The sequence below is a fragment of the Argentina silus genome (assembly GCF_951799395.1).
Source record: "Argentina silus genome assembly, chromosome: 9".
In the NCBI taxonomy this organism is placed as follows: Eukaryota; Metazoa; Chordata; class Actinopteri; order Argentiniformes; family Argentinidae; genus Argentina; species Argentina silus.
This window is the reverse complement of record NC_139663.1, coordinates 18,416,356-18,428,855: the sequence shown is the minus strand read 5'-3', so window position 1 is coordinate 18,428,855 and position 12,500 is coordinate 18,416,356. Positions and strand designations below refer to the sequence as shown.

The window sequence follows — 12,500 nt, the reverse complement described above, 5'->3', positions numbered from 1 at the left end:
CCAGCAGGAGCGTTTGATGTCGTAGGGTTTGGCCATGGCCTCCAGCTTCTCCTTCTCCGTGGGGGCCAGGAACGGCATGGGGTCCACATCGTCCCCACACTCACCTTTATACACCGGCATGGCTGCTGCGGCTGCTACTGCTACGACCGACACACACACACGCACTCACCGACCCGATACACACGCTCAGGCACTGGCTGCTGTAGAGAGGCTGGACAAGAGGAGACACACACACACACACAAACACAACAAGTTGATTAACTCACTAACTGCCAAAGAATTCCGGAACACTCAGTGCCAAGTGTTGTATTGATGTGATATTTACCTAGTACCTAATACTTTGATTGGCTGCAAAATGAAGCATCATCATTTATGCATTTTTGGTGAATAAAGTCACTTGGACAATTTGGGCGACTTTATTCACCCTTGGCACGAAATGAGTAAATACAATATTAACTGGTAGACAGGATGCTGGTAAGAAATCTCATCAAATCATTTAGGTTACACAAATCAAAGACATACAGTAGGCTCAGGAGTATGGGTGTGTGTGTGTCTGTGTGTGTGTCTGTGTTAGACATAGGTCTATAAGACAGAAAGAGAGATTCCTTACTTTCTCTCTCTCTCTCTATGCCTGTGTGTGTGTGTGTGTGTGCATGTGCGTGTGTGCGTGTGCGTGTGTGTGTGCGCGTGTGTGCGTGTGTGCGTGTGTGTGTCCTGTACTCACCGGAGCAGGAGGCAGAGGTAGGGTGGGTATGCGTGTGTGTGCTCTGAGCAGGCTTATATACCAGCACCTCTCCTTCCTGATTTGGGCATAACTCTTAAAACAGCCATTACCCAGAGGCCCCGTTAACTCTGATCGCCGCACACGGCCTGGAGCGCTGTCCGGAGCGCTGACAGACATTGGGCTGGGAATTCTACATTCCCACTGTAACCTTTTAGGGCTGCCCAGCTGGAAAACCATCCCTCCGTCCCTCCGTCCCTCCATCCCTCCGCTTACATCACTCAATCACTCTTCTTTAACCATCCCTCTGCTTCCATATCTCCATCCGTCCATCCCTCTGCTCCCATCCCTCTCTCTGTGGGGTTAGAATGAGTAAACCACCCAAAGTAAAACCATTAGCACATTCAGACTTCCCTCATAGGAGAGCTCTCATCTGTCTCTCTGCTGTTTAACCCCTCACTGGCCTGGTAGACCAATCATCATATAATAACTCTAATCATAAAAGACTGGAATGTTTCACATTCACTGGAAGAGCAGACTTAGTCTTAAAGCGATGACAATCTCACTTATGGAGCTCAACCCACGGTTAGACCCACCATCGGTCACACCCATGGTCCAACCAGCCCAGTGGGATAGGGACAGGAGGACAGACAGGGGCTGGGGCTGGGTTCTGGGGCTGGGTTTTGGGGCTGGGACTGGGGCTGGGGCTGGGGCTCGTTTCTGGGGCTGGGGCTGGGGCTGGCACTGGGTTCTAGTCCCTCGGGTCTGAGGCAGGGCTGGGGTTGGACTCTGCTGGTCCCAATGAGCTGGGGCAGCTGTTCCCCCTTGTCCGCTAATTGGGGCAGACAGACACTGCTGATGACAAACAGGAGAAAGCTAATGGTAAGAATCAATCTTCCACTCTTTCTGTTCATCTCATCTCATCTTCCCCTCGTTCCTCATTCTATCTCAACCTCTCTCTCTCCCTCTTTCTCTCTCTCCCTCTCTCTTCCTCTCCTTTATCTACCTACCTACTTTACCTAGTACCTCTATCTAATAAGAGGGATGCAAGAGTTCAATGGTTGGACTTGCCTCCTAACTAAAGGTGCCTAAGGACACATCCTTAACTGCCCTTTACAGTGTGTGTGTGTGTGCGTGTGCGTGTGTGTGGACCCAGAGGTATTACTATGTTTATCTTTTTGATGGGAGCGCTCGAAGTAGCTTCGAACACACTCAGCTGGTCCCAGGGGGGCAACGGCATTTTGAGAAACACACACACCTCTGAGAATCACAAGCTCACCACACACACACCCCAACAGCCATACTTGGCAGTTTGGCAGGGGAATGCTAAATCTGGAGTGTGTGTGTGTATGTGTGTGTATGTGTGTATGTTGGGGGGGGGGGGGTGCATTGGGGGATCAGTTCCTGGGGGACAAAACTGACGTTGGTGTTACCAATGCCACCTGTGGGCCGTTGACATAGCTAAGCAAACACCCAAACACACACACACACACACACACACAGGTCTATAAGACGGAAAGAGAGATTTGTACTTTCTCTCTCTCCCCATATGTGCCTGTACGTGTGTGTGTCTGTTTGTGTGTGTGAGTGGAGGTAGCATGTGTGTGTGTGTGCGTGCCACAAACGGGCGTATGTGTGTGTGCTCAGACGCATGTCATGTGTGTGTGTGTGTGTGTGTCCAAGGCAATGTCGTGTGTGTGTGCGCCCAGGCACGTGTCGTGTGTGTGTGTGTGTGTGTGTGCCCAAGCGCATGTTGTGTGTGTGTGTGTGGAGTTAGCATTGTGGTAACCAACCAGCAACCCGTTTTACTGCTTATGTGGATTACTTTGTCCTGTAAACAGCATGATGAGAGGCTCCTTTGTTTCACACAGCTAATTCTGCTAACCCTCACGCAGCTGAAGATCCCCAGCCAAATCCATTCAACCTACAGTGACCCTAAACCTCTCCTTTAACCCTTACCAGCCAACCGTTCACTCTCCCTCCTTCAACCCTCATAACCCCACATTAACCCTCCACTTCTCACTCCCCATCCACTAACCTCACCCCCACTCCCCCGAACTCTGCCCCAAGAAAGTGTGTGTTACCATTTATGTGTTACCATTACTACATCTCCACCCCCAACCGGCCTGAAAGTCTTATCTGATCAACAGCAGCAATAGTTTCCTAGCACACCTGGCAGTGCAATACACCGGAGGGGAAGGAGGGGAAAATAGGGCTCTGACCGTTTTAAACACACATGTCTTTCTGTCTCAGCCCTGACCTGCCCCCATTTTCTAAACCTCAAATGCCTGGTTTCTCGAGAACACGAACGTTTCCCGGATGCGCGCACGTATGGCCGTAAGAATCTGACGTCAGGACGTGTTTGAGAGAGACCGAAAATGTTCGTCTGTGTTGTTAGATTTCGAAGGTACGGGGGACTTTGCGAGGAAATAATACACATTTGCCCCTGAGGAGCACGAACACCAAGAACAGATTCTAACACCCTAGTTTACGATCCTCCGGCTGCGTATTCAGATTGTGTTTTCGGGCGACCCGAGTGGGGAGTTTGCGCGATCGTTTTTCCCGGAGTGATGTCGAATCCTGGGACTCGAAGAAACGGGTCCAGCATCAAAATCCGGCTGACAGGTAAATCGGTCTGAAAGCGCTTACGGTGCATGTTGTCTCGGGATTAAAATGTCTAATTACAATTCAGTGCTGTGATCGGGGCTTAGCTAGCTGTATTGGCAACTCGTGGCGCTCGCCTGTGAAGAATACAGTGCCACTGTTTGCCCAAACATCCGGTTTTTCTATTGCAAACATAGCTAAGCTAGCTAGCTAGCTGTTATTGTTGGGAAAGGCAGACAGACAATTCCTGAACTGGCCGGGGCAGCCAGCTAACGTTAGCTAGCGACTAGCAAGCTGATCACTTTAAACGTGGCTGTATTCGGCTATCTAGCTATGAATGTATTGAAAATGACATTCGCCCTTGCTAGGCTAATCTTGTCAATTGTAGGCGAATGTTAGTCGCTCTCAGAGAACAAGCTAGCAAGCGTCAGCTGGGCTAGCTTGCTACATCGTTTTGTTATTTTAACATCACCCCAGATAACGTCAGCTACCTGGGTAAACCAAGCCAGGTAGTCGCTTGACCTGAATCGGATGTCCAATGCTGCTGTAATGGCTATCTTAGCAACTGTTGAGCAGAAGCCGACAATCGATCGGATCAGTCGGTACTTTTGACACGGTAGTCTAGATTATCTTCTGCCTTGGCCCAGGGGAATGGGGGTGGACACTCACATTCTCTCTCTCTCACACACACACACACACAGCTGGAACAATGGTTTATACTGTAGCTGCCATTGTAGCCATGCTGGCCAGCTAGAGGCCACTATTCAGATGTTAATGTGCTGCTGGGCAGACGCCTTGACCGCTGCTCCTCTGGTTCACCCATTAGCAGGCTATTGTGGTGGTGTGTGTTATTGTGTGTCTTTGTGGTTGTTGTTCACACACTGTTTGTTTGTCTACGTGTGAGTTGATGGCTCATGTTCATCATTCTGAATGGTGTGTGTGAGAGAGGGGCCTATGTGCAACATTGATTGTATGCTGCTGGTGTGTTTGTGTTATACTCTGAATGTTGCAGGTAGACACAATGTTGAGCTGACATGATCCATTTTCTTGTATGACAAAGGTACACGTCTGTTTGGTATTCTCACTGGACGTTCTGTGATGTGGTGTGAGTGTATCTGTGTGTGCACATTTCTTTGTGGACACAGAGGGGGTTATTGCCCCCAACTGTGCCCGCCCCCTCAGGTATGACAGGAATTCTAATTGGCTGAGGAATGTGTGATGAGCCAATGGGAGCGGGCGGTCTGTTTAGTCTGAGTGAGTTTGTTTGGCTTGAGATGTGTGAGAGAGAGAGAGACATTGATAAAGTGAGTGTCTTAAACAGAGGCCTTCAACTTCAGTTCAAGGTGTGTGTGTGTGTGTGTGTGTGTGTCCAGGCAGGTTCTTATGTGTCCTGGCAGGTCTTTATGTGCCCAGCCTGGTTTTCGAGGGTTCACTGGTTTCCTGTTAGCTCCAGGCTGTGGCCACGGTGACCAGTGCCAGAGTTCTAGTGTAATCAGTGCCAGGTACCCTCAGTGGGCACCAGAAACCTGGCTGGCGCTGCATAGAGGAGACTGAACAGGCTACTTGATGCTTAGGAGAGAGAGAGAGGGGGGGGACATCATAGTGGGAGTCCTGCTTACTCAGGAAGGAGCAGAAAACACGCCTAATCCTCTCACTGAGCCCGGGGCAGGTACACACACACACACACACACACAGGATAGATGCTGAGGGAGAGAAAGTGACACTATTGATCAGACTGAGCCAGTCAACTAGACTGATGCCTTAGGGTGTGTGGTTCGTATTATGCCTGTTTATCTGATTCAGACTGGGCTCTCGTCCTACTCTGCTTTGTACATGTCTGGGCACAGGGGGGACCTGTGTGTGTGAAAGGGGAAAGCTTCACCTATTCCTCCAATAGGCTTAATTGAATGGTGGTTCAGCCATGTTTCTTACTCCCATCCTGTCCTCTCTGATCTGTGCACACCAAGGGGGTAGGAAGGAGGCTAGGGATGGGGGGGGGGGGGGGTCTGCTTCATCCTCTCTATTCCCGCTTGCCAACCATGACCCTCCCAGAGTGAAGAGTTTCCTTCAACACACACAAAGAATGGCTGTCACGTCGGAATCTAGGAATGAGAGGGAGATGGAAAGAGAGAGAGAGAGAGAGAGAGAGGAGAGAGAGTTGAGGGATATCCCTGCCTTGCGAGGGAGGGAGAGAGAAAGAAAGGCTTCCCTCGCAATGACTCATCTGGGAAGGGAAGCACAGTCAGAACGCCCAGCTCTCTCTCTCTCTCTCTCTCTCTCTCTCTGCCTCTCTCTCTCTCTGCCTTTTTCTCTTCTCTTTCTCTGGCACACTCTCTCTTTCTCTCTGGCTTTACTCTCTGCCTTTACCTCTCTCTCTCGCTCTCTCTCTCTCTTTCCCCATCCCTCTCTCTCTCTCGGTCTGTGAGGATAGGCTGTGGTATGTGTTAGTCAGGGGAAGGAGGAGGAGGAGGGGGAGGATGTGGGAAAAGGGAAGGATATCCTGTCGACCATTCTTGGTGTATTAATCACAGGAAAGCGAGGCGGCGAGAGTTGACACACCGCGGCGTCCTCAGCCACCGATACCCTCCGCCAGATTCCTACTCACGCCGCCCAGGCCGCCAGATAGTGATCTCAATCTGTTTCCAATGAAACAAGGTGTGGTAGATCTCAGCGCTGGTATCATTTGGCTGCGGAAAAAAGCCAGAGTGACTGTAGCGTAGTCCCCATATGTTACCATTGGCACAGTCGCTCCCTGTTTTTTTATTTATTTATTTTTTAACATGACGTTTTAGTCATTTACATGGAAGTCATCTCCCTCTGGAGCCACTTGCAGTAAGTGCTCTCGTCAAGAATGAGTGAAACAAGGACATATCACAACAGTTAGTTTCAGGCCTATACACCCCAGACTTGTGGTATTGGGAGTGTGTGTGTGAGAGAGAGAGCTGGTGGTATTATTATTAGAGCGTGTATGAGAGCTTGTGCTAGCTCTGTTATGTTATTAGAGTTTTCCACAGGGCGGTTTCACACTGACCTGATCTGATCTGATACCTCCATACCAGACTGTCTGGCCTCTACTCAAACGCTCTAATGAGTACACACACACACACACACACACACACACACACACACACAGTGTCTAGGTCAGTATGAGCTTTGTGGTCTGAATCCTTTGGAGAATCCACTCTTAGTGCGAGCAGAGCTGCGATACAACTGTGTGTGTGTGTGTGTGTGTGTGTGTGTGTGTGTGTGTGTGTTACAGTGGTATTGTGATCCTGTATAATGTATGAGACTGCGGTCAGCCTCAGGCATCCATACATTTGAATAACCAACCAGCCAGCCCACTCAGAAACACTATACATCTGCCTAGTGCATTCACACTGAGGAATCTGTAGCACACACGACACACGACACACGGGCAGGCCCTGTGGTGCAGGTTGATTGTGCAAGAGGATCCGATGGGCCTGTATGTCTGTCTCGGGGTATAAAATTAGCTTTTTGGTCAACAAGCCAAGGTGTCTAATAGATGAGAAAATTCACCAGCCACTCAGATTCTGTTAACAGCCACATATTTTTTAACCAATCATAAGGCAAAGGTCACAGAAAACACATTAGCATGACTTCTGACGCATTGAAAATTACTCCCTGCACAGAACGAGCCTCCTGTAGGCTTTAAGTCTCCTGTCTAGCCCTGTCAAAAATACTGCTAAATATTTTCCCCTGAAAGGTTTTTTTGTCTCATGCTGTCAGGTGGAGCTGAGTTTTACTCTTATGCTTTATTTTAGGTTGTAACCAGAGACGTTGTTGTCACTGAGAAAGCTCATAGACTCTGGGGTTTGTTTGAAAGTCTGGAGAAGTGTGAGGTAGATGTTACAGTCAGCTGGAGGAGGCAGGAGCAGCAGGAGTGTCGTCACAAATGTTGACTCAACGGTGACCAGAATTGCGGAATTGTTTGAATTTTTTCCCCTGGTCTGTCGGTAGGGTGTTTCTGATTGGTGTCTGTGTTCTTTTCTCTTTCAGTATTATGTGCCAAGAACCTCGCAAAGAAAGACTTCTTCCGTGAGTACCTCTACCTCTCTCCCCCTCTCTCTCCCCCCCCCCCCCTCTCTCTTTTCCTTTTTCTTACCCTGTGTGTGTGTGTGTGCGCAGGGCTGCCGGACCCGTTTGCCAAGGTGGTCGTGGACGGTTCTGGTCAGTGCCACTCCACAGACACAGTCAAGAGCACGCTCGACCCCAAATGGAACCAGCACTACGACCTGTGAGTAACCACAACGCAACCACGCACACACAAACACAGCCCTACCACCAAAACCCCATTACAACCCTTAGGACCTCAGTCTAGAGCACTGTCTGGACCGCAGACTTCAGCTCCAGAGATGCACTTACACGCCGGATTACACTCATCATCATTGAAATGGAAGAGATCTGTGGATTGTTAGAGCAGGGGTGACAGACACACACACACACACACACACACACACACACACACACACACTGCAGCGCTGCTGTTGGAGTTGAAGACCCCTTTGTGTGTATGAATATGTACAACTATGATATTTGTGTGTGAATGTGTAGAGAGTGTGTGTGTGTGTGAGAGAGAATAGGTATATGACTAGGATATGTGTGTGTTTCTCTCAGGTACATTGGGAAGACAGACTCCATCACCATCAGTGTGTGTGTTGTGTGTGTGAGAGAGAATAGGTATATAACTAGGATATGTGTGTGTTTCTCTCAGGTACATTGGGAAGACAGACTCCATCACCATCAGTGTGTGTGTTGTGTGTGTGAGAGAGAATAGGTATATAACTAGGATATGTGTGTGTTTCTCTCAGGTACATTGGGAAGACAGACTCCATCACCATCAGTGTGTGGAACCACAAGAAGATCCACAAACGACAAGGGGCGGGGTTTCTGGGCTGCATACGACTGCTCTCCAACGCCATCAGCAGGCTAAAGGACACGGGCTGTACGTCTCACACACACACATACACACATCCATCCAACACTATCGGACACCTCGGTCAAATAAATGCACACACCTTCCTGTGAAGGTACAATCCTAACACTCTCTCCCTCTCCTCCCTCCCTCCCTCCAGACCAGCGGCTGGACCTGTGTAAGCTCAACCCGTCAGACAGCGATGCCGTACGGGGACAGATCGTAGGTAAGACTGGAAATACCATGAAGCATAGCGCGTGCACACACACACACACACACTCTCTCTCTCTCTCTCTAACTGTTTTATTTGCTTGTTTTTCAGTGAGCTTACAGACGCGAGACCGCATCGGCAGTGGAGGGCCTGTGGTGGACTGTAGAGGACTGTTAGAGAATGAAGGGTGGGTGTCTGTCTGTCTGTCTCTCTCTCTCTTTACCACAGGTGGACTCCAATCAAGTCGTAGAAACATCTCAAGGATGATCAATGGAAACAGGATGCACCTGAGCTCAATTTCATGTGTCATAGCAAAGGGTCTGAGTACTTGTAAATGTGATATTTCAGTTTTTTATTTGTAATAAATTAGCAAACATTTCTAAAAACCTGTTTTAGCTTTGTCATTATGGGGTATTCTGTGTAGATTGATGAGGGGAAAAAAATAATTTAATCCATTTTAGAATAAGGTTGTAACATAACAAAATGTGGAAAAAGTTAAGGGGTCTGAATACTTTCCGAATGCACTGTATAATGTGTGTGTGTATGTTTGTGTTTCTAGGCCTGTGTTTGAGGGGTGTTTCAGCGAGGAGCCACTCCCTTACTCGGACCCCACCGGCGCCGCTGGGGGCGGGACCTGCCGCCTCGACTCACCCAATCAGGAGAGCAGGCTCCAGACCCAGCGAATCAGAGGCCAAGACTCTAGAGGCAACGCCCACACACCCCAGAACCGATCGCATGGCCACCAATCGCCTGACCTACCGGAGGGCTATGGTGAGTAAGGGGGAGTGTGTGTGTGCGTGTGTGTGCGTGTGTGTGCGTGTGCGTGTGTGTGTGTAACCCTCTGTTTTTCTGTGTTACAGAGCAGCGAACCACGGTGCAGGGCCAGGTGTACTTCCTGCACACACAGACGGGAGTCAGCACCTGGCACGACCCTCGGATACCACGGTAAAATGACCCCCACACACACGCATTAACCCCCACCCCCCCCTCACTGTACTTACCCCCCGCAAACCTACCCCTTACCACAAATCCTTACCCCCATAACCTCTAACTCACCCCTCAGACCTCCCATAGGACCTAAATAATACAAGTCAATTCTCTGCTGATTTCCATTGGACTGTGATCTGATTGTAGATTTTGACATTGACGGGTAAATCTGTACATTTTACGCCAGCCACGTTGGCGGGTAGCCAACAAAGGTTTCGTGAATACGATGCTTCGATTGAGAAACAAAACTGGTGCGATCCGCAATTCTGGTCACCGTTGATTCAACATTTGTGACGACACTCTTCCTGTTCCTGCCTCCTCCAGCTGACTGTAACATCTCACTCACGCTTCTCCAGACTTTCAAACAAACCCCAGAGTCTGTGAGCTTTCTCAGTGACAACAACGTCTCTGGTTACAACCTAAAATAAAGCATAACAGTAAAAGCATGATATAGCAACTTACACACGGCCACGTGAGAGAGGTCCTCTGTGGCTCAGTTGGTAGAGCATGGCACTAACAATGCTTAGGTTGTGGGTTTGATTCCCGCTGGGACCATATATACTGAAAAATGTCTGCACTCACTGCAATGTAAGTCGCGTTGGATAAAAGCGTCAGCTAAATGGCATATACATATACATAGATTGAAAATATTTTGCGGTATTTTGACAGGCACGAAACTTAAACACAAGAGGTTTGTTCTGTGCAGGGAGTCATTTTCAATACCTCCAGAAGTCCTGCAAATGTGTTTTTTTTGTGGCCTTACAAAACAATCCGAGTGGCTGGTGAATTTTCTCATCCATCGGTTCATTTTGCGCCCTGATCAGAGCTGTAGCCCTTGGTTACCTGTAGGGTGCCTCTAACGCTGTAGGGGGTGAGAAAGACACACACCAGCACCAAACGTACAGTCCATGCTCTCAGCTGGTTGGTGGAAGGCCGAGTGAAAGTGAAAGTGATTGGTTCAGAGCTCAGTTAGGTGGATTGTGTAATGGCCCCAGGGAGGTGGATTTGGATTGGTGCGAGGCTCAGCAAGGTGGATTGTGATTGGTTTAGGGACCTGACCAGCGTGAGCTGTGAGGAGTTGGGTCCGTTGCCCGTGGGCTGGGAGGTCCGAAGCACCGTCTCCGGCCGGATCTACTTTGTGGACCACAACAACCGAACCACGCAGTTTACAGACCCCCGCCTACACACCATCATCAGGTACACACACACACACACACACACACACACTCACTTAACAAACCCAATAATCCGTCGCTGTTTCTCCCACTTAACAGTAACAGTGAGTTGTGACATAAATCTGAACATGATCCACTAACAGTAATCAAGTCCCATGATGTTAATGTGGATGGATTGTGTTGAATGTATCTGCGGTTACAGTCGCTTTTAAAGGACACACTGAATCTGATACTCCCACATGGTTTCCCTACATTAATGCTTTCTGTGTGTATTCTATGTGTCTTTCTCTCTCTCTCTCTCTCTCTTTTTCTCTCCCCCTCTTTCTCTCTCTCTCTCTCTCTCTCTCTCCTCCCCCCCTTCCAGTCAGCACTCCCAGGTGAAGGAGTCGTCCCAGGCGCTCCCGGGCGGTCAGATGGAGGTGGGGGGTGAGGAGGGGGGAGGCGGGGGAGGAGAGGGGGAGGTCGCTGTGCGTTACGAGAGGGACCTGGTGCACAAGCTGAAGCTGCTGAGGCACGAGCTGTCTCTACAACAACCCCAGGCAGGCCACTGTCGCATAGAGGTGTCCCGAGAAGAGATCTTTGAGGTACGCACACACACACAATTAAATACACAGACACACACACTCTTTCTCTCACTCTCACTCTTGGGCTCTCACACACACACACACACACACACACTCTCTCTCACACATACTGCTCATTCACACATATATACACACACACACACACACACACACACACTCTCTCTCTCTCTCTCTCACTCACATACACACACTCTCACTCACGCACTGCTCATTCACACACACACACACACACAAACACCCACTTCTCAGACCGGTCGTCTTATGCCTGTATGTCTTTGTCTTTCTGCATAGGAGTCGTATCGTCAGATTATGAAGATGAGGCCCAAAGACCTGAAGAAGCGTTTGATGGTGAAGTTCAGAGGAGAGGAGGGGCTGGACTATGGAGGCGTGGCCAGGTGAGGTTGGCGGAGGTGACTCAGCATTCCCTTCTCTTAGGGAACGTGTCGAAAAACAGGAGTGCGCCTTCATAAACGGTCTCCCCGGTGGCGTTTGGTTGTGGTCTGGGTGATAGCGTTGTCCTAACGTTGTGGTTGTGGTTGTGATCGTTGCAGGGAGTGGCTGTACCTGCTCTGTCACGAGATGTTGAACCCATACTACGGCCTGTTCCAGTACTCTACAGACAACATCTACACACTGCAGATCAACCCAGACTCCTCCATCAACCCTGTGAGTAACACACACACACACACACACACACGTACCCCAAATGCATACATACACACACACACCAAATACATACACACACACACACACACCTAATACATACATACACACACACACACACCAAGTACATACATACATACATACACACACACACCAAATACATACATACACACACATACCAGATATACACACACCAAGTACATACTTACACACCCCAAATACATACATACACACACACACCCACACACACACCAAATACATACATACACACCCCAAATACATACGTACACACCGCAAATACACACACACACACACACCAAATACATACATACACACACCAAATATACACACACCCCAAATACATACATACCAAATATACATACACCACATACATACACACACACACACACACACCCAAATACATACACACACACACACAACAAATATGCACACACGTGTCAAAAGTAGTTTATGTTGCTAGTACCTACACACTAGTAGTTTGTGACGAGACAGATTGAGACATGATTACATGTGTGTGTTACATGTGTGTGTTCTCCTCCCCCCCCAGGACCACCTGTCGTACTTCCACTTTGTAGGCCGTGTGATGGGCTTGGCAGTGTTC

General features: G+C 49.0%; 2 protein-coding genes across 4 annotated transcripts in view; one reads left to right on the top strand and one right to left on the bottom strand.

Moving 5' to 3' along the window:
* LOC310809520 (myosin-16-like) overlaps positions 1-120 on the bottom strand; it is a gene marked incomplete at its 5' end in the record, with an annotated part of 17,327 nt that extends 17,207 nt beyond the window's left edge. The window contains 1 exon segment of the mRNA XM_083676811.1: positions 1-120. This exon segment is cut by the window's left edge and continues 87 nt beyond it. Coding sequence (XP_083532937.1) covers positions 1-120 — 120 coding nt within the window.
* Positions 121-3,102: 2,982 nt separating this feature from the next.
* The window catches only part of smurf1 (SMAD specific E3 ubiquitin protein ligase 1), a 13,381-nt gene continuing 3,983 nt past the window's right edge, over positions 3,103-12,500 (top strand). For 2 of the 3 annotated variants that reach the window (XM_083677748.1, XM_083677747.1), the window contains exons 1-13: positions 3,103-3,346; positions 7,343-7,381; positions 7,472-7,580; positions 8,155-8,288; positions 8,419-8,484; positions 8,581-8,656; positions 9,029-9,240; positions 9,330-9,414; positions 10,507-10,653; positions 10,996-11,215; positions 11,507-11,610; positions 11,767-11,881; positions 12,447-12,500. The exon at positions 12,447-12,500 is cut by the window's right edge and continues 125 nt beyond it. In XM_083677748.1, coding sequence (XP_083533874.1) covers positions 3,292-3,346; positions 7,343-7,381; positions 7,472-7,580; positions 8,155-8,288; positions 8,419-8,484; positions 8,581-8,656; positions 9,029-9,240; positions 9,330-9,414; positions 10,507-10,653; positions 10,996-11,215; positions 11,507-11,610; positions 11,767-11,881; positions 12,447-12,500 — 1,416 coding nt within the window. In that variant the 5' untranslated portion in view covers positions 3,103-3,291. Of the gene's footprint in view, positions 3,347-7,342; positions 7,581-8,154; positions 8,289-8,418; positions 8,485-8,580; positions 8,657-9,028; positions 9,241-9,329; positions 9,415-10,506; positions 10,654-10,995; positions 11,216-11,506; positions 11,611-11,766; positions 11,882-12,446 lie in introns of all 3 variants that reach the window. The other variant, XM_083677746.1, reaches the window with a different exon arrangement.